Source organism: Gekko japonicus, unplaced genomic scaffold, assembly GCF_001447785.1.
Source record: "Gekko japonicus isolate JY-2015 unplaced genomic scaffold, Gekko_japonicus_V1.1 scaffold1129, whole genome shotgun sequence".
NCBI classification, from domain to species: domain Eukaryota; kingdom Metazoa; phylum Chordata; class Lepidosauria; order Squamata; family Gekkonidae; genus Gekko; species Gekko japonicus.
The window spans coordinates 42,332-63,003 of record NW_015173157.1 but is presented as its reverse complement, the minus strand read 5'-3'; the positions used below and the strand labels follow the sequence as shown (position 1 = coordinate 63,003).

Genomic DNA, 20,672 nt, shown 5'->3' with positions numbered 1-20,672 from the left:
ACATGGTCATAATAATTTAATTCCCTGCCAGTATTTTTCATGTCATCGTACTATACTTTGTGCTAAGGATCCGTGGAGGCCTGGCAACAATCCAGGATTCTCCATCTGGGCTGGAGGTTTACGCAGCTTGTAAGGTTTGGTTAACAAAACATTTCCTTTACAATCAATTGGACTTCTCCAGAGTAAGCAGGCTGCACACCTTGATCCATTTATTCACAAATAGCCTTACTTAAACCAGAAGGATTCATCTGGTTGTGGCTCAAAGACTGCATCTCGCACTTGGATACTATGACCTTGAAGACTACATTTCCTTTGCATTGCTATTTTTTATAGCAGTGATTAAGTATTTCTCCACCCTGTCAGAAAAGATACTGTTCTCACCATCCAGGGTCCTCAGGCTGCCCAATTTACAACCCCCCAGGACTCCATCCTTATGAAAGGTCTCACAGACATTCATACAAATAGATAGTTCAGATAAAACTTGGTCAGTTTTAATTAAGATCAGTTTTAATGCATTGCAGAGGGGAAAACTGAATGGAGTTTGCGTATTTTTGCACCAGTTTATATCTTGGCTTGCAATAAACGTGAGCTTCCATTTGCATTCTTAGAAGAATGTACAGGAAACAAGTTATCAAAGAACAATAGCAGTTATTAGAGTGGAACCTGGGGGTGCTATTTGCTGTAGATAAAAAGCTACAGAGGCCCCAGTCACACGGGCTGGAAAATGCGGGGGGGAAGCGTGGCTGTTTGCCCCGGAACAAAGTAACGCACAGCAGCCCGATCAGACGTCCCGTCGAAGTCCTGGGGTTAGGCCGTTAGGTGCCAATCACACGGCTAGTCTGCAGCGCGGCAAAGAAGTGGCATGGCGCGATCACACCGGCAATCATGCAGCGGCGCTTCCGTGGCAAACAGGAATTTTTTTTTGTTTCACCGAAGTTTGCGCATGTGCATGATCGTTTGTGCGCATCCTGTGGAGACTTTTTAAAAAATCCAGTTTGCAACGGGACATGGGCGGATGCCAGATGCCATCGGTTTCTAGCGGAAACGCGATCAGACGCCCTTGCCCCGCGTTTTCCAAAAACTAGTACATCGTATGTGGTAGTTTTTTACTCCGCATCTTCAGCGAGAAGCCACGGGTTAGCCATTGGTGCACTACGCTTCCCAGATGTTGCGGTGTGATCGCGCCTGGAAAATCCGGCATGCACTCGTTGCTCTCCCATGGCAAATCCTCCGTGTGAATGGGGCCATAATACCACAATATGATCTGGAATGTGTGGTATCAGGTATAGTCAGCAGATTTACTCTAGATTATGTTGGATGAGATTGTCTGTCACACTATATAGGCTTCACATTGCTCTTTAGTAGAAATCTCTCTTGTTTTGTCTGTTTGGCATAATCCACTAGGAAACTCTCCTATAATAAATGGGACATAAGAATATAAGAGACGCCAATGTTGGATCAGGCCAAAGGCCCATCCAGTCCAACACTCTGTGTCACACAGTGGCCAGAAATACCAGTGGCATCAGGAGGTCCACCAGTGGGGCCAGGACATTAGAAGCCCTCCCACGGTTGACCCCCCCTAGCACCAAGAAGACAGAGCATTATTTGCCCCAGAGCCCCTATCTATACCTTGTGGTTAATAGCCACTGATGGACCTCTGCTCCATATGCTTATCTAATTCCCTTTTGAAGCCGTCCATGCTTGTAGCCGTCACCACTTCCTGTGGCAGTGAATTTCATGTGTTAATCACTCTTTGGGTGAAGAAGTACTTCCTTTTATCCGTTCTAACCTGACCACTCAGCAATTTCATGGAGTGCCCACGAGTTCTTGTATTGTGAGAAAGGGAGAAAAGTACCTCTTTCTCTACCTGCTCTATCCCATGCATAATCTTATAAACCTCAATCATGTCTCCCCTCAGTCATCGTTTCTCCAAGCTAAAGAGCCCTAAGCGCTTTAACCTTTCCTCATAGGGAAAGTGTTCCAACCCTTTAATCATTTGAGTTGCCCTTTTCTGCACTTTTTCTAAAGCTATAATATCCTTTTTAAGGTGTGGTGACCAGAACTGCACACGGTATTACAAATGAGGTCGCACCATTGATTTATATAGGGGCGCTTTAACCTTTCCTCATAGGGAAAGTGTTCCAACCCTTTTATCATTCGAGTTGCCCTTTTCTGCACTTTTTCCAAAGCTATAATATCCTTTTTAAGGTGTGGTGCCCAGAACTGCACACAGTATTCCAAATGAGGTCTCACCATTGATTTATATAGGGGCATTATTATATTGGCTGATCTGTTTTCAATACCCTTCCTAATAATCCCCAGCATAGCATTGGCCTTCTTTATTGCAGTCACACACTGTCTCGACATTTTCAGTGAGTTATCCACTACAACTCCAAGATCTCTCTCTTGCTCAGTCTCTGCCAGTTCAGACCCCATCAATGTGTATTTATATTTAGGATTTTTGGCTCCAATGTGCATCACCTTGCACTTGGCCACATTGAACCCCATTTGCCATGTTGACGCCCACTCGCCCATCCTTGACAGATCCCCTTGGAGTGCCTCACAATCCTCACTGGTTTTCACCACCCTGAACAACTTTGTATCATCCGCAAATTTAGCCACTTCACTGCTTACTCCCATCTCCAAATCATTAATGAACAAGTTAAAAAGCAGTGGACCAAGTACTGATCCCTGCGGTACCCCACTGCTTACCACCCTCCACTGAGAAAATTGCCCATTTATACTCACTCTCTGTTTTCTATGAATTAGCCAGTTTTTGATCCATAAAAGGACTTGTCCTTCTATCCCATGATTTTTGAGCTTACTTAGGAGCCTTTGATGAGGAACTTTATCAAAAGCTTTCTGGAAGTCAAGGTAAATAATATCTATTGGATCCCCCTTGTCCACATGTTTGTTCACCCCCTCAAAGAACACTAACAGGTTAGTGAGACAAGATCTTCCCTTACAGAAACCGTGCTGAGTCTGCCTCAATAGGTTTTGTTCATCTATGTGCCTACTAATTCTTTCCTTAATAATGGTTTCCACCAATTTACCCGGTATCGACGTCAGACTGATTGGCCTGTAATTTCCCGGATCTCCTCTGGAACCCTTTTTAAAGATGGGAGTGACATTTGCTACCTTCCAATCCTCAGGAATGGAGGCAGATTTTAAGGAAAGATTACATATCTTTGTCAGGAGATCTACAAGTTCACATTTGAGTTCTTTCAGAACTCTCGGATGTATGCCATCTGGGCCTGGTGATTTATCAGTTTTTGAGTTGTCTATCAGTTTTAGGACCTCCTCTCTCGTCACCTCAATCTGACTCAGGTCTTTCAACACCCCTCCCGAAATCAGTGGTTCTGGAGTGGGCAAGCACTTCTCATCTTCCACAGTGAAGACAGAGGCAAACAATGCATTTAGCTTCTCAGCCATTTCCCTATCATCCTTCAGTACTCCTTTTACCCCTTGGTCATCCAAGGGCCCCACTGCCTCCCTGGCTGCTTCTAATGTATTTGAAGAAAGTTTTATTGTTGGTTTTTATGTTTTTTGCTATATGCTCCTCATATTCCCTTTTTGCCTGCCTGACCACAGACTTGCATTTTATTTGCCATAGCCTGTGTTCTGTTTTATCAGCCTCACTCTGACTAGCTTTTACGACTGCCAAGTGGGGGCGGGAGGCGGGGAAACCCCGCTTTGGAGGCCCGATTTCCGCCGCAGCCGAATCGGGCCCCGGGGGGAACTCCGCCCCCCAAAGCTGTGTCACCAGAGGTGACGCAGCCACATCGCTCATGTTGGGGGCGTGGCCCAGATCGTCGGGGGGGGGAACCATATGGCATATAGCGCGCGCATCCAGAGCCGGCTCCCGGACCCATCGGAGCCTCCCCCGCTGGTGAGTTTGCGGGACTTGGCAACCCTACTAGCTTTCCACTGCTTAAAGGAATCCTTTTTACCTTTTACAGCTTCCATTACTTTGTTTGTTAACCATGCAGGCTTTTTCCTATACCTGTTTGTGCCTTTCCTAACCTGCGGAATATTTTTTTTTTGAGCTTCTAGGATCGTAGTTTTAAATAGTTTCCAAGCTTCCCCAATGGTTTTGACCCTTTCTACTTTTCCTTTCAGTTTCCTCCCCACAGGTCCTCTCATATCAGAGAAGTTACCCCTTTTAAAGTTAAAAGTGGTTGTGTCAGTCTTTTTGGCCAGTTCCCTATTTATACAAATGTTGAACTCAACAACATTATGATCACTGTTCCCAAGTGGTGCAATCACTTTTACATCTCTCACTTACACTTATCTTTACATCTCTCACTTACACATATCTCAAGATGACTCTTATCCACCATCCATACGCTGCCATCTGTTACATTCAAGGGAATGACATGCAAAAGGCTGTGTTAACAGAAAATATACCATTCAAATCCTCCTCACTTTTCCAGTGTAAAAAGTCACTGGGCGTGGTGACTTAAGCTTAGTTCGAAGACCACTAGTGGTGCCTGATGCACTCCAAGCTGGTCATCAAGAATGGAAGCAATAGAGAAAAATAATGACGAGCCACACATTTCTTTGAAGTTTCCTGTGCATGCTGAAAAGGGCAAGCTACTATTTTTTTTAAATCTAAGCTGAAATGCTGTTTGCCTCTTTAGCAGTGGAAGCAACTGCAGTGGAGAAGCAACTGCAACCTGTTCTCATCCCAAGGGCAAAGCTCTCCCTCACGCATATGTACAGTTGTACTGCAGCCACAAATTCTGTAGCTAAGCTTTAATTCAGTAGCTGAGCTTTAATTTAATATCTGTCCATGTGCTGGCCATATAATTGAAATGTCTGTTTTGTAAAAAAAAGCAAGCCAGAATGGTGGTCCTCAGTATTGCAGAGCTATTTAAGTGCAGCATACAAAGTTTTTTTCCTGAACAAGCCTCACTGAAATGAAAGTGGTCCGCTCCGATGTTCCTGGTGGGTTGCATGCCCCCTTCTTGTTTTTATTAGCACTTCACTCTTTTTAAAATTTCATTCAATCAGTACTTTGCCTGTTTCTCTGGCAATTAAGCCTTATTTCCCCCTCCTACATCTAGCACTGTTTGATGACACCAGGTTTAACTTTGATGGTTCAAAAAGAGATTTTGCTGCTTCTGAAAAGCTGTGCAGCTTGTTTATACTTAAAAATGCAATGTGTTCTCTGAAATTCTTGTTTGACGTCAAATGCTCAGATGGTTTAATTAGCCTGAGTCTATGGGACTAATTGTTAGCTAGGGCCATGGTGGGGGGAGGCAAATCTTGCCTGATTCTCTTTGATTTTCAGTGAGCTCTGGTGATAACCATGCTCCTGTAAAGTTTTGCCGCCTCTTCCTTTCTGTATTGTTTTTCACAGCAGAAGCAGGGAGAAGAGAAATCCTCGGAAGTAATCCCATCCTGATAATACTTATGACCTTTGTATAACTCTTTAAGGAATGTTCAAAGCACTTCGTACGCTTCAGCCAGGACGATTTCAGGTAGCCCCAGAAGAGGAGATGGGCAGATGCAGCAGTTCTCGCTAGGGTTTCAGTTGGGCTAGGAAGAGGGGAAAGAACAGCCTTGGCTGCTCCTTTATCTTTAACTGCAGCTTGGCATGTAGCAATGAGCAGGTTAAGATTTCATGGCACGAAGATAAGGGAGGATTGTGAGGCACTCCAAAATGATCTGTCGAGGATGGACGAGTGGGCGTCAGCGTGGCAAATGGGGTTCAGTGTGGTCAAGTGCAAAGTGATGCACATTGGGGCCAAAAATCCTGATTATAAATACATGATGATGGAGCCTGAACTGGTGGAGACTGACCAAGAACACTATGCTGGGGATTATTAGGAAGGGAATTGAAAACAAATCAGCCAGTATCATAATGCCCCTGTATAAATTGATGGTGCAATCTCATTTGGAATACTGTGTGCAATTCTGGTCACCACACCTCAGAAAGGATATTATAGCATTGGTAAAAGTACAGAAAAGGGCAACTGGAATGATAAAAGGGTTGGAACACTTTCCCTATGAAGAAAGGTTAAAGCACTTGGGGCTCTTTAGCTTGGGGAAACGACAAGTGAGGGGTGACATGATAGAGGTTTACAAGATTATGCATGGGATAGAGTAGGTAAGGAAAGAAGTACTTTTCTCCCTTTCTCACAATACAAAAACTCGTGGGCACTCAATGAAATTGCTAAGCAGTTGGGTTAGAACAGATAAAAGGAAGTACTTCTTCACCCAAAGAGTGATTAACACATGGAATTCACTGCCACAGGAGGTGGCAGCAGTTATAAGCATGGACAGCTTCAAGAGAGAATTGGATAAACATTGTGGCTATTAGCCACAAGGAACTCTTGGTCTGGGGCAAGTGATGCACTGTATTCTTGGTGCTGGGGAGGGGGGGCAACAGCGGGAGGGCTTCTAGTGTCCTGAACCCACTGGTGGAACTCCTGATGTCACCTGGTATTTTTGGCCACTGCGTGACAGAGTGTTGGACTGGGTAGCCCATTGGCCTGATCCAACATTGGCTTCTCTTATGTTCTCTTATTATAATATGCACATTAAACTGTTGTTAAAGGCACCGAACAGAAGCCTTTAAAAAAAAAAAAGATGACAGCACCTTTTATAACAGACGTGAAGAATCAAAGCCAAGGTCACTGGCCACAAGATAGCTGGACAAGCCACAGATCAGAGCAGGAGAGTATGTGCATGGAGGTTGGCCACAAGGAAATAAGCTGATGCATTTCCTAGGGCCTTTGCTCAGTAGCCAGTTGCCTATACTGAGGGGATGCTGTGGGTTTTCAGCTACCTAGTAGCCCTTTAGGCATGGCATATGTAGAGACAAGCCAACATGCATATGGGGGGAGTAGGAGCCGGCACACTTGTGCTAGGCCTACATTCAGGTAAATACACATGGGTGTATACAGGGCCTGCTCATTCAGTCGTCATGAGTAGGGACAGCACTCCCCCTATCCCTCTATACCCATTGATTTGTCTCTCTACATATGTCACACATACAGGACTTGTCAGATATGGTGTAGTCACATATGAATTGGGTTTGAATCTCCTCTCTATCTGAGTTCACTGTGTGGGTTCCATGTAAACCTATGGCACAGCAAACCAGTTGAGCACCATTGTTGTTTTCCCGGATTTAAAAGTCATTAGAATGTGTTAGGTATCCCAAAGCCTGTCCAGATAATAAGGATGTAATGTACTACAGAATGGATCAAAGTATTTACTTCCCCCAAATATAGTTGCTACTGATGATGTCTCACTCTTCCTTCAGAAAGCTCAGAGTGATTTCTATTACTCTTACAGCAGTCTCCCGTCCAGCTTAGCTGGGCTCAGGCTTAGTTTCAACGCTTCTAGGAAATCAGGTGCTGTCAGACCATTTGCTGCATAGATTAAGAAGACAGGCTCCCAACCATGGGCTGGGGGGAGGATTTGTGCCTGGGTGGGAGGGAGGGGGAAGCAAGGATGATTTGGGGCAGTTGGGCCTAGCACTGCCTGTCATCTAGCCAGCCCTCTAGCAGCTTTCTGTGGCCCATACCCAGAGGTCAGCCCCTCACAGAATGGGTGGGAAATGCAGACCTGAGGGCTGCAGGCTTGTCTCTGGCATGCAGCTCAGATTGAAAGGAGCACACTGAAGAGGTCCTTGGCATTCAGCAACGCCCTCTCTGACTACAGCAAATCATAAAGAAGGGCCCAGAAAAAAAATGTTACCCAGAGCTCATTGGTTGATAGGCCCTGGGATTTTCACCTTCCCCAAAGCAAATAATATATTTACTGTGTATGCTTGTTTGCACTGTTAAAACCATCACAGCTGGCTGCTGGTGTTTAGTCACTGCCTGGGGAACATAGCACAGGTTGTGCAGGGTGGGTTCCCAACATGACCAAAAGGGAAGTCCTCCTTAAAGGGCTCTGGGGGGGCGGACACAGGACATCCAGCTTTGAGGCTGGCCATACCCCCAGGAGGATGGGGATGGCTAGGAAGTAGAGCATAAGGCTCTACATTTGGGGTTCTGTATTTTTGATCATATTCATTAACTTGATTTGGAGAGGGCTGTGAAATGGAAAAGAAAAGTGAGGCGATTATTTCAGAAGTAATCTAGCAGGCTTACGCCATTAAATTCCTCCTCAGGGGCTCATAGATTCAGGAGGTCCTTGTCAAAGGAGCTATTGAGGAAGTTCTGGATGACATTAAGGGGAGAGGCTACTACTTCAGACAAGTCATCTCAAGGTCTTTAGCCTTAATTAAACCACAGGTGCCTCATCAGTTCATTTGTGAACCAAAGTCCTCGTTGGTTATTCTTCAAAATGTTTCTCCCTACCTAGTGAAATAGCTGTTCTTCATAGCTTCATAACCTCGGCCAAAACTGGAGATTTCCAGTCCTTCATCACATTGTTCCTGTCAGGAAATGCCCCTCAGTCCCTCCCCACCTCGAATGCAAGGCTCGTTGTATTTCCGTAGTAAATGTATATCTGATGTAGAGTGATATGAAAACTCTGTCTGTGGTGTTAGATGTGTGGTGTTGCATTCACATATGCAGGTCTTTACTTGGTTTTCAAAGTGATAAACATGTGTTATGTGAACCAAAATTTCTTCTGCTTGCTTCTGTTGGTTTTTTATGGCCTTCTGCTCCTTTGAAGTAATGCACTCAGAAACTTTTTTCCCTCACTGTGACAAAGAGAGGCCTATTGGGAAAGGGGTGCACCCCTTCCTCTTCATGGGACAGAAGTAGGAAAAAATGTTAAGGGAGGAAGGAAGCACCTTGTGCACCTACAAGCCCTGGAGCCTTTCACATGTAGCTTTCATGTAAGACTGCACAGAGACTATGATGATGGCCACCACAGTTCAAATCTTACCTCATTCAAACATAAGCTGGAGCTCACTTTTGACATTACCTCAGCCACTGCAGCTTGTGTCTTTCATTCTGTACACTGGTAATGTCTGGGATTGCAAGAGAAGAGTCCAAGATTACAGCTAGCTCCTACACCAGTGTGGCCTGTTTCAAGGAGGGGTGACACTGCTGTGAGAAGGGGGTCATTTCATTGTCCATATGTGAGCATGGATTCCTGACATTACCAGAGGCATAAAGGATGAACACATACTGCAGGAGCGTCCATGTCACTGAGGTGGTGTCACCCCCCACAAAGCATGGACAATAATAGCACTTACCTCCCCTACAAGTGTGTTGTCAGGATTACTGTGATAAAGCTAGTGACTTGATTGGAATATTTGAAAGGATTTCTTGTGATGGATAGGCCATTTTGTGAGACCTGTGGATGCTGGATCTGTGCCAGCATAAAGAGAAGGCAGAGATGTTTAGACTTTGCACATTCTCTGACACACTGGTGCCACTCTGTTCTGTGGATCGAGTTTATAAAACCATATGCGTGAGAACTGTGCAGTCTTAATTCTGCATGAGAAAAAGTTTCCATGTTTTGTCAGGAACACTTGGTCCAAAAATATTGCACCATTTCTCTTATCTCTCTCTGGAAACAAGAGTTCCTCCACTCAACCCCAAAACCTTCCATAGCAAACACAGCATGCTAAAAAATTCTTTTTCAGAGTATAACCACTTTCCAGGGTGTGGAGACCCAGCTCCTGAAAATGAAATGACATTTAGCATCAGTGTCTGCCTTCTGCTGCCAGAGCAGCTAATGAAATTCTGTTTTAAGGAGTGTTGAAATAGAAAGCTCCTCTTTTTGTTGGTACGTCAGTTTGCATTGCTTTGAAAGAGCAAACTCATTATGAAACATGTTACATTATCTAAAAATTACTTACACTTCTGTAAGCTAGTTAAGGCCTAGAATCTTGCTGAAGGAACTTTCCCTATTCTATAGCTGAATGTGGTGACGTTTGACTGAATTGCAAATTCACAAATCAGTGTCAGAATCGAATGCCTTGCAATAAATAAATAAAAAAACAAGCCATGGAGATTTTTTGTTTCTAGCAGTCATCTCTCATCTTAAGGGGAAATGCAGATTATATGTGTAACCCTTTCTAATGGGTTTTTCCCCAAAAAATCAATATATGACAGCTCCCTTACGGCAAACAAATGTGAAATTGCTTTAAAAGTATAGAAGAAAAAACATTCAAGGTATTAAATGGTTTTAAATATAACAAACATTTATCATAAACCTAGCAACTTTACAATTAAAGATAAAACTGAATGATAATGTCTATAAACATATCAACATTTGAAAAGACAGGCTCTTCATTGCCCTTCAGGGAGAGCACTCAGAACAAAGGCAAATTTTAGCAAACGGCATCTGTTAGCACAAGGAAAAAGAGAAAGTCCCAAATGTTAACTTAAAGAAATGGAGGGTTTCTTCTTTCCCATATGCTCTTCAATAGTGCTTGCTGCTCCTGCTACTGCTCTGGAATCCTTTCTCTGGCTTGGGCCTGCAAAGAAATTAGCAGTTTCCCTCAGTTATGCTCTGGCCTTCTCTCTCCTGCTGCAGGCCAGACTGACTCAGTCAGGGGGAAAGACTTTTAACCAGGGGGAATTTCAGGGGCTATCTCTCGGTAAGGAACCGATTCTCAACCGGGTTCTGGTCTGTCATTTCACACACAAAAGTCTGTGTTCCGAATAGGAACCGGGAGGGAAGTGATTTACTTGTCAACCGCTTCCAAGGAGTCTTCCATTCCCTCTCCCGGTTCCGATACACTTCTTTCCCGGCTTTTTTCGCCCGCGCGGGTTTTTTTTTTTTTTTGAACGTTATACTGGAACCTCTAAGGAGTCAGCGCCGACAGCCGGGCTTGCGCGCCTTTCCCGCGCCAGCTGCCGAAGGAGAGACCGCGGAAGGGGGGAGCCGCCGCCGCCGCTTCGCTTGCCACCAGGAACGACAGTGTGCGACCCGGAGAAGGGGACGGCCGCCTCAGATTGCGCTTCCTCGGCGCGCCCGCTGGATGCCCAGAGCCGTTGCCCCCTGGAGGATTTTCCGCACTCGGCTCTCAGCGAGCGGGCTGAGCTGCCGCGGCGCGGGGAAGGCGTTGGATCCGGCTGCCGGGCCCGGGACACTTCCCTGTGGCGCGCTTTCTCCCCTGGTGGCGCCCGGCATGCTGGCGAGGAGGGAGAGGCGGGCGCCGGCCGCGCGTCGTGTCCCCCCCACTTGTGGCTCCTCCGGGCAGCGCCCTGCCAGCCGGCAGTGAGATGCGGCAGCTGGCAGCGAGGGCCAGCAGCGGGCCACAGCCAGAGACCAGCGCCGCCGCAGCTTCCTCCCCTGCCCTGCGCGCAGGTTGAGACCGCAAGAGGGATGGTGGTGCCTTCTTCGCCGAGGAGCCCTGCACCACGGCCGAGGAGCTAGGCAGGCGGGCAGACGACGACGAGAGCACCGCCGTGGACGAACCACGCTCCTGCTCCCCCACGGCTCCCGAGGACTGCCGGCCGTGCGCTGCCACCGCTTCGCCTCGGTTCTCCTCAAACACCCCCCCCCAAAGCCCCGGGCCAGCTTCTTCCGACGGGCCGGACGCTTCCGCGGGAAAGACGGCTGGCGCTACATCCACTTGGCACCTCGATCGGCCAGGCGAGTTTCCATGTGGAAGTGGACCCGATGGACGTGCCCGTGTGTGTTGCTACAAAGCGGTGCGTGTGTGAAACGCCAAACCGCTTCTTATCTGGTTCCTTTCCGGTAGGGGCAAGCCGTGTGTGAAACGGCAGCCCTGTACCGGTTCAACTCATAACGGAAGACTCCCGGCTTGAAACCGGGAGAAACTAGGTAATGTGAAATTCCCCCATATCTAGGGTTGCCAGGTATCATAGAGTTTTAATGCTGAACGCTAGAGCGTCCCCCAACAATGTGCTTGGCACAATGATGTCACCTCCAGGCCATCGCATGGGGAACGTCAGCCCGATTCCAGCACTTTGGGGGCGGGGTTCCCCCCGGCGGTCAAATCCGGGCCAGGGGTTGGGGGCCTCTAAAGCAGGCACCACCACCCCGGGGGACCTAGCAGCCCTAACCATATCTTTAATCACAATTCAGCTTGAAAAATCCTTTCTTTATAACAACTCCTAAAGGGGAAATTCTGGCATGCAATTTCTCCCTGGTTGCTGGCTGGGCCCATCACATACCTGCAAAGAAGTTAGCAGTTTATCTCAGTTAAGCTCTAGCCTTCTCTTTCCTACTGCAGGCCAGACTGAATGAGGGTTTGGGGCTCTTGCAGCTAGTAAAATGTGAGCAACTTTACCAACTGCCCATGCTCCGTGACCTTTTGCTCCCTAGGCCCTAACAGAAATAAAATTTTAAAACAATAAGGACATAGGTTACATATCCATTTAGCCTGACAATAACCTTCCTTACATTAAAAATTATAGTTTAATCCTTGAATGGGCATCTCTAATCATTTCCATTCTCTGCAATAGCATACAGTTTATAAATTACATGCCCTATATAGTGTGCTTATGCTGGACTGGCAGTGCAAACTGATTTCTTTAGTCCTATTTATTTCTATGGCATGTAAACTTAAACAATAATGCTTGCAAATTAATACAGTAATTAAAACATGTCACGTGTGTTATCTCAACCTTGTAAGGGTTATTATTAAATCCATGCCGAGGAGAGGATGGGAAATAGCAGCTTGTTGAAGACTACCTAGTGAGTTTATGGATGAGGTAAGACTTGAAAATAGATTCAGGTGGGGCAGCCGTGTTGGTCAGAAGCAGCAGAACAAAGTTTGAGCCAAGTGGCATCTTTGAGACCCACAAAGTTTTGTTCAAAGTGCTTTGCACACAAAAGTTTACACTTTGACTAAAACTTTGTGGGTGTGGTCAGACAGGCCATTTGAGCCGGTATACGTGCCAGTTAGAAACGGACTATTCACGCGCGATCACACAGCCAACATCTGCCTCCCATCCGCAGCTGTCACTTTCCGGCGCAAACCCCCTTTAAAATGGAGTGTTTTGATACCAGGTCCCTAAGTGGTGTTTTCCTGCTTCTCCAGTTCCAGCAGCATTCCCCCCCCCTCCAGTGTGATCGCTCCTCCGGTGTTGGGTGTTGAGTCACTTCTGGGTGCCTCAACCCCCTCCCCTCTGGAAAGCTGCCGGGGAAGCCTGAGGCTTTTCGTCCTCCTTTTTTTTTAAGCGTCGGCGGTATGAGCATAGGCGGAGCTTCGCCCCGGCATTAACAAAAACAAAGTTTAAATGGTGCCTAGTTTAAGGCTTTAGAGGAGTCCGGGACCTCACGGAGGCCAGTTTCAGTGTTAAAGTTTAAAGGGAAGTCTTTGCTTCATCACCTGCTATCTGATTCTTTTAATTAGAGGTGCTGTGGATTGAACGTGAGACCTTCTGCATGCAAAGCAGATAGTCTGCCCCTGCACCACAGCCCCTAGTCCTTTATCCTTCATCTTTTTTAGTCCCCTGTGACCATACTGGGGTGATTAGAAAACTAAAGCAAATGAACAATTTCTTCTAGTTACATAATTAAGGGTGGGAATGTAACAGTTTCTCTTTGCCAATTATTTACCTGTAGCAGAAGAGTAATTTAAAGTGTTGTGTGTTCCTTAGGATGAAGGGAAGGAAGAAATGTGTTAAAATCATGTCTTTAAAGTATCATTTAAGTAAAATAAAACTTTGGGAAAAGTAGAATAAGCAATGATGTTGCATTTAGCATGAATGATAGCACCTTGGCAGCTGGGTTACATCACATTCTCTGTTATGCAAACGAAGCATTGGTGGGCTGCATTGTACATGTTTCTGGCAAAATGAACTCCAGTATATTCTCACATTGGAATTGTGGTGCTGGTATTGAGTGGAATGCATTATTAAGTGGAGTAATTAAACTGTCCGTGTGAGATCTAAATCCAAAACCAAAGTGAATTTGATACATTATAAAGTTCTCTTTTGAGGAAGCTGAATTCCTTAGCAGATTGCAGTAACATTTTATAGGCATAATAATTTCTTTGATTTGCCTCGCTGAATAATGGGCTGACACTTAAATCATGTCTATAGAGCTGTTACTGCGATTGGGAGAGGAAAAAACATGAATTGACAGACATTCTGTATCCTGTTAAGCTATATGCAGAAGGACAGAGCAGTGGCTGTATGTCAGTATATTGGACTTGGGGAAAATTGAGCAGGGATTGAGAGATACCCAAGTCTGTGATGGAAAGGTCTGAAGGGATAGTTGATATCATAGAAATTCCTCCTAGGCAGAGCCAGTTCCAGGTTTTGGGAAGCCCCAGGTAGAAAGTGCTCAGGTCCCCCTCCTCACCCCCCCCAGCCACACGCCCATCCTCTAACACCTGCCTATTGCCTTCCCCACAAGCAGAAGCTCTGGGGGGGGGGGCGGTAGCTAGCCCGCCTCAGAGTGTGCTGATGCCAGCCCTGCTTCTAGCTATTTGATTCTGTTGTCCTCAGCTTCTGTTGCCTGCAGAACTAGCTAAGCTCTCTGGCAGATCATTTATCTAGACTCTCCTCAAAAGTCTCCAGAGAGGTTTCCCCCCATGAACTTCACAACTTCCTTCCTCCATCTATCTGTCTGTCTGTCTGTCTGTCTGTCTATCTGTAAACCTCCTTTCCCTATATGTTCAGTGTGCTACTGGAGGCCAATTCACACACCTTCCCACTGCCACAAACTGACTAGGTGTCTTAGACAAACTGCTATCTGTAATATGGGGATAAATGCTGACCCACTTACCAGTACTCCTGGAGAAATTCACATGAAGTGCTCTGCAGGTCTTAAGGCCAAGAGACAGTGGCTTGCCTAAGGTCATGTAGTATGACTTAACTGAGATTGGAACCAGGAGCCTCTTGGCTCACAACTAACATTCTATAAAATATACTACATTATAAAACTCTGTTTAAAAATCTAAGAGTCATTCCTTCCTTTATCTTTGATAAGTGTCTTCCATAAAACAAGTTCAAATGGCAAGGGCATATACAGATAACTTCTTGGTATCTGCTTTTTAACTTGGGGGGGGGGATAGAATCCAGTGGTCAGATGAAGGCCAAATAAGTATATTTTTTCACAAGCAACAGAGGTGAAAGTCTTTCCTAACACTGATTTTTTTCTCTCTCTCTATTTTAAGCGGTGAGAATTTGGAGGAAAAAAAAACCTCCTGTGGCTTAAAAACGTCTGTGGGCAGTGGCTCTGACTTTGTGATGGAGTGTCTTTCAGCAGCTCCTGTGGCTGCCACATAGGTAGCTGCACAGAAGCCTAGTAATTTTGACATCAATTATGAAGCATAATTATTAAGTTGTTGTAGAGCCGCAGAGACAAAAGTCTGGTGAAATTGCCTTCTTTTTTACAGCAATTACAGACATTTCCACAGTGCTATTTTTGTGGGTAAAAGCAGCTTTTGAATTTCACTGTAAATTAACTTTCCTTCTATATTTATTTGGCCTCTTCTTTGCATGCAAAAGAGGAGCTTGGCTGCCAGCTGGGATTTCATAAGTCTGCCTTCAAAACTCCATGGGAAAAAATACATGCTCCTTAAGTTCCTCGTGCAGGAAATGGTAGGAGGGGAGATATGAAATTTTAAGCAGCTGTTGCCTGATTCCAAGCTATCCTTTATCCCCTTTTACCCAAGGTGACCTAGAACTGCTGAAGTTCATTAAGTATTCATTCCGCTCCTGGCATTGTCTTTGATCACCATTAAACCTTTCCACAAAATGGATCCAATTATGTATTTGGGATGGGTTTTAAATGACACTTACTCTCCTTTAATTGAATAGCTGTTTGCAGTTGGAGCAGCACAAGATCAACGAAACAAATGCTTCAGGAAATAGAATGGGAGGGGGGTGAAGGACCACTAGCACTTGCATGGAACACTCAACAGAGAAGCCTGGTGCAGACATCATGCCAACCATGTTCTTTAAATCAGGAACCAGCCTTGGACATTCTTGTCCCCTTCCTTCTCTCCTCTCTTTCCAATGTTTACCTCACAGACCAAAACCACAGTTAATGTAAACCACAGTTCCCTTGTAAATTAGAGGTGGAAAAACATGGTTTGAAGCAAATTTTCTGATGGATCACAGGGAACCTGTGTGATATGAACCATGGCTTGCATCAGTGCACATGTTGTGAAACCATAATTAATGTTGCAAAGGCAACAAATCTGAGGACTAATCTAGCATTTGACTTGTGTGTCTCCGTGGCAAAATGTGAAGCGGAGCTCCCACCACAAAGAACCCACTGTGACTGCTATTAAGAATGTAACAACTGTTTTCACCCTATGTTGGAGATAGGGCACATCACATACAAGATGAATAATAATTTCTCTTTTCATTTTGCAGACACATTTGCCAGTAAAGTAGCAGCAACACAAGATCAATATGCAGATGCTTCCATAGGTAACGTCACCGGTAGCAATGCTGTGAATGTTTTCTTGGGGATTGGTGTCGCCTGGTCCATTGCCGCCATTTACCACGCAGCCCACGGCAACGCATTCGCAGTTGACCCAGGCACGCTGGCTTTCTCCGTCACCCTCTTCACCATATTTGCTTTTATCAGTGTTGGCGTGCTTCTCTACCGGCGGAGACCGGAGATCGGAGGTGAGCTGGGTGGGCCACGGACTCCCAAGATTCTGACCTCATGTCTCTTCGTGCTCCTTTGGCTCTTGTACATATTTTTCTCATCTCTGGAAGCCTACTGCCACATAAAGGGCTTCTAAAGGAACTATTGGAAGATAGCGTCCATATGTATCTATATATAGAGAGAGATATATAGATATAGATCTAATATTATTGAACGGAGGAAGAAGAGACATTTGCCATGTTCACTTATCTACTGATGGAATGTAGCTTTGTGGTAGAAGTTTGAAATCTGCAGGATTCTTCACCAGGGGCAGCACTATAGGAATGGAGGCATGGATGCAGGGCCATCTTTGCAACTCTACCTACGAGATCATGATGGAGTTACTTTATATCCCACCCCACCCCTCATAAGGACCAATCTGAATGCAGCGACAAAGGGCCAGGTTTAAGTATGTCATGTTGGGCTTAAAGAGGAGTTCTTGACTTTCTTTAAAATCTTTGTTGCCTTCTTCATATCTCAAGAACAAGCCGAATCATCACCCTCAAAAGAACAAGTGAGTGTGGGACTGCCATAACAAAGTCCAAGGGATTTCTAGCCCATGCTGCTTTCTGTTTTTCTGTTTTGCATTTGTTTCTCCCCTATACTGTCCAGCTTTTAAGAATAAGTCCAGATTTCACACAAATCCTGTTCCTGGTTTTTCTGGACTATGATCATATCCAGTTTCATTTTAAAAAGGGGGAAATGAAACTTCTCAAACAATATCTGACCAGTGCTCTATTTGCTCCCAAACTGTAGATTACAGACTTGTGCCCAAAGCCCTAATGTCCGACTCCTGTGTGTCCCCCCCCCCTTTTCCCCCCTTTCTTTTTTTACTGTTGTTTTGACAGATCTGGTCAGATTGAATTTCAGTGGCCTCCCATGCCCTTCCTCCCTGCCAGTTTTTGCTGCTGTGCTCCTCTTCATCGCCCCTGTTTGGGAATGCTTTCATGGTACTTGTTGTAGCACTTTGCATGAATGAAGCAAACCATAATCTGTAATATAGCATTGAATAAGAATAGTCTGTTCAGCAATGCCGTTTGAACATTGAAGAGGCGAGCGTGTTTTCTTCCCACACATTTTTTCCCCCTTGGTCTTTATTCATTTTCAGTGAACAGGATGAAAGGCAGCAAGTGGCTGGTATTCTATTGCTCGTCTTCACACAGTCCCCTAAGAAGCAATAACCAAGAGCTGTGGAGATGTGGATGTTTTTAAAGGGAAGAAACTGTGCATGATGCACTAAGTAGAGGCTTAGGCCATTGTAGGAAACCACGCTTAAGATGAACATAAACATAGGAAGCTGCCTTATCTTGAGTCAGGCCAATAACCCATCTAGCCCAATATTGTCTGCTCTGGCAGCTGTTCTCCAAGGTCTCCAGCAGAGGCCCTTCTCAGCCCTGCTGCCTTTTAACCAGAGACTGCATGGGTTGAAGCTGGGACTTCCTGCTGGCACAGCATGTGCTCAGCCACTGAGCTCCAGATGAGTACAGTCTGCTGTGTGGCTAGTCTGGATGAACTTGGTGGGGCTCAGCCTTGTTCCTGCTAAGAGTTTGTTATTGGGTTGAGGCCTAAATAAAAGGAATGCCCTGGAGCTTTTTTTTTGCTTTTTTTTTCTTTTGCTTTTTTTGCAAGCATCAGTTCGCTCCCACAATGTATCTATGCTGCATTTTCCTCGGTCTTCAAACAGCTGATGCCAAATGCTTGGTCTCCCTGCTTGTCATTGTCTCTGCTGCAGCAGTGTAAAAACCTGTAGGCTGATGTAGTCTTTGTGAAGGGCACCTTGAAGACAGATCAATTCAAATTTATTGCTGTCTGGTAGATTTAAAAAAATATATCACCACTGTCTACCAACCTACAGAGCAGCCAAGTGTCCTGCTTAGCGAAGTGACAAATCTTGCATTGTCCAGAAGCAAATACATGTACCCACAGGAATTAGAGATTTTACTACTGTTATTTATTATTAGCAATGTATTCTATGCTGAACAATGCACAGAGAGGTTCCAGAACAGCCCCTGCTCTGGAGATGCTACCACCTGGCACGCAGGTACAATGCAACTGATCTACCTGTAAGTGCTTGTTTTGTTGCTATTTTTGTTGTTCTTTTTCATATCCATTCATCTTTTTTCACATACCAGTTTTATTTGGTCCCCTTCTTTGGTGTGCATGGCAAGAACAACCAATTAGGAGGGGGTCAGAACAAGGGAAGCTGGCCACTGGAAGAAGAAGAAGAAGAGATTGGATTTATAACCCTCCCTTCACTACCCAAAGGAGTCTCAGAGCGGCTTACAAACTCCTTTCCCTTCCCCTCCCCACAACAGACACCCTGTGAGGTAGGTGGGGCTGAGAGAGCTCTGACAGAAACTGCTCTTTTTCAAGAACAGCTCTGACAGCACTATGGCTTGCCCAAGGTCATCCAGCCAGGTGCAAGTGGAGGAGTGGGGAATCAAACCCGGTTCTCCCAGATTAGAGTCCGCACACTTAACCACTACACCAAACTGGCTCTCAAGGAGGTGGACTAAAGGTGGAGGTGGACTAAAGCCAGCATGCAAGGAGCCGGATGGGAAATCATATACATGGAGGGAAGAAGGACTGCAGTGCAGCAGGAACCAAAGAAGGGAGTTGGACGGGACTCGTTTCTGCTGGGCCTTGAATTCAATCACGAGATGTTCTTTGGCTAGCCCTGCCAGGATCACTGAGGAGCTATAGAATATGGGGACTCGAATTGCTTGGAATTAGCCAGTGGAGATGAAATTGGTACAGTTCAAGAAGGCAGAATAGCAGGGGCACAATGCGAACAGGATTGTGGCTAGAGAAGCCACGGAAACTGTTGGCTTTTCTACCCGGACGGAGCAATGAGGTCTGATAGCAGGTAGAGGACTGCCTCCCTGAGAAAAACGCACAATATTGTTCCCCTCCCAAGTGCAGTCCATTAAAATGAGAGGCAGCCTCCTTTTTATGAAAGCAACACACCAAGGCTGCCTCTTCTCTGGCCACATGGCAGGGGTCATTTTGGATGGGTGGGTTGCACATCTTAGAACCCCCAGAAATGAAACCCCCAGGTAAACATTCCCTTAGCTGCAGTCCTATTTGTCAGTAGTGAGCATGCAGTACATCTTGCTGTTTACAGAATGAAGCAGTTACAGGTCAGCGAAAAGAAATCCATCCATGATTTTCAAACCCTTGCTTTGGAGTGTTAAGGATCTGCCTCGTGCCAAGTGACAGGGTCGGTCCATCTGATCCACTGTGATCTCTTCTGACTGGCAGTGCTCCTTTTGGTCGTTCCCGAGCCTGCTTTAACCAGGCATGCCAGAGACTGAAACTGGGATGTTTTTTATATGAAGCACGTGCTATACCACTAAGTTGTGGGTTTGACCATTGTATAGTGAGTGGTGTTGCTTGTCCTCAAAGAGAAGTGAAAATGTGTGTTCCTTCTCATCCACCCACCCATGTATTTCTCTATCAAAGCATCTGATAATGGTATCCTAACACATCCATTGAGCCTCCTTAGATCCTCTGGATTCACCGACATAGTTGCACTTCTCTCACCATGGCCCAGTTGCATGTGGATCTGGGCCAATGTTTGTTTGTTTTCAAGTATGTGTGATGGGAGCAAAGTGGTTGTATGAAGTAATCTTAAGAAGGGGGCAAAGTAATAAAGACTCTCATCTTTAAAAATAGGAGGAAATGGGACCTTGTGTCCGTGTCGTTCAGCTGAGCCAGAACATCAGCTCCTGTGGGAAAAGATCATTCTATAGCTATCAAAGGAGTGGTGCATGTTTGCTACAATGGAGAATCAAATCCTATCATTCCTGGGAAGAAAAAAATTAGAGGGGGATAAATGTTCTACTTGTAGCAACAGGTTTCTTCGTAGATGTGGGGCCTCTGGGTACAATCTAACTTCTTTAAATTAAGTGGAAAGCTGGAATATGCCCACTTGCCCCCTGTCTAGGGACGCCTTATTGGGTGTAAGGAGAGCAATGGGCACACAGAGCCCATACTCAGAAATGCCCCCCATCCATTACCCTGGAAAGAGAAAGGCATGTGATCCATTGACATTAACTGGGAAGTCTGTAAATACACAGAGCTTTTAATCAGGCCCATTCTTCATTAGCTGTGATTGCAGAAATTAAGCACAGCTGGCCAGACCAATGGTAGGTCCTTCTGGTTCAGCT

The 20,672-nt window shown here is 45.5% G+C and overlaps 1 protein-coding gene across 19 annotated transcripts in view; it reads left to right on the top strand.

Annotated features, from left to right (window-relative positions):
- SLC8A1 (solute carrier family 8 (sodium/calcium exchanger), member 1) overlaps nucleotides 1–16,600 on the top strand; it is a 318,409-nt gene extending 301,809 nt beyond the window's left edge. For all 19 annotated transcript variants that reach the window (XM_015422421.1, XM_015422434.1, XM_015422426.1 and 16 more), the window contains one exon: nucleotides 16,224–16,600. In XM_015422421.1, coding sequence (XP_015277907.1) covers nucleotides 16,224–16,600 — 377 coding nt within the window. The remainder of the gene's footprint in view (nucleotides 1–16,223) is intronic.
- Nucleotides 16,601–20,672: the final 4,072 nt, after the last annotated feature.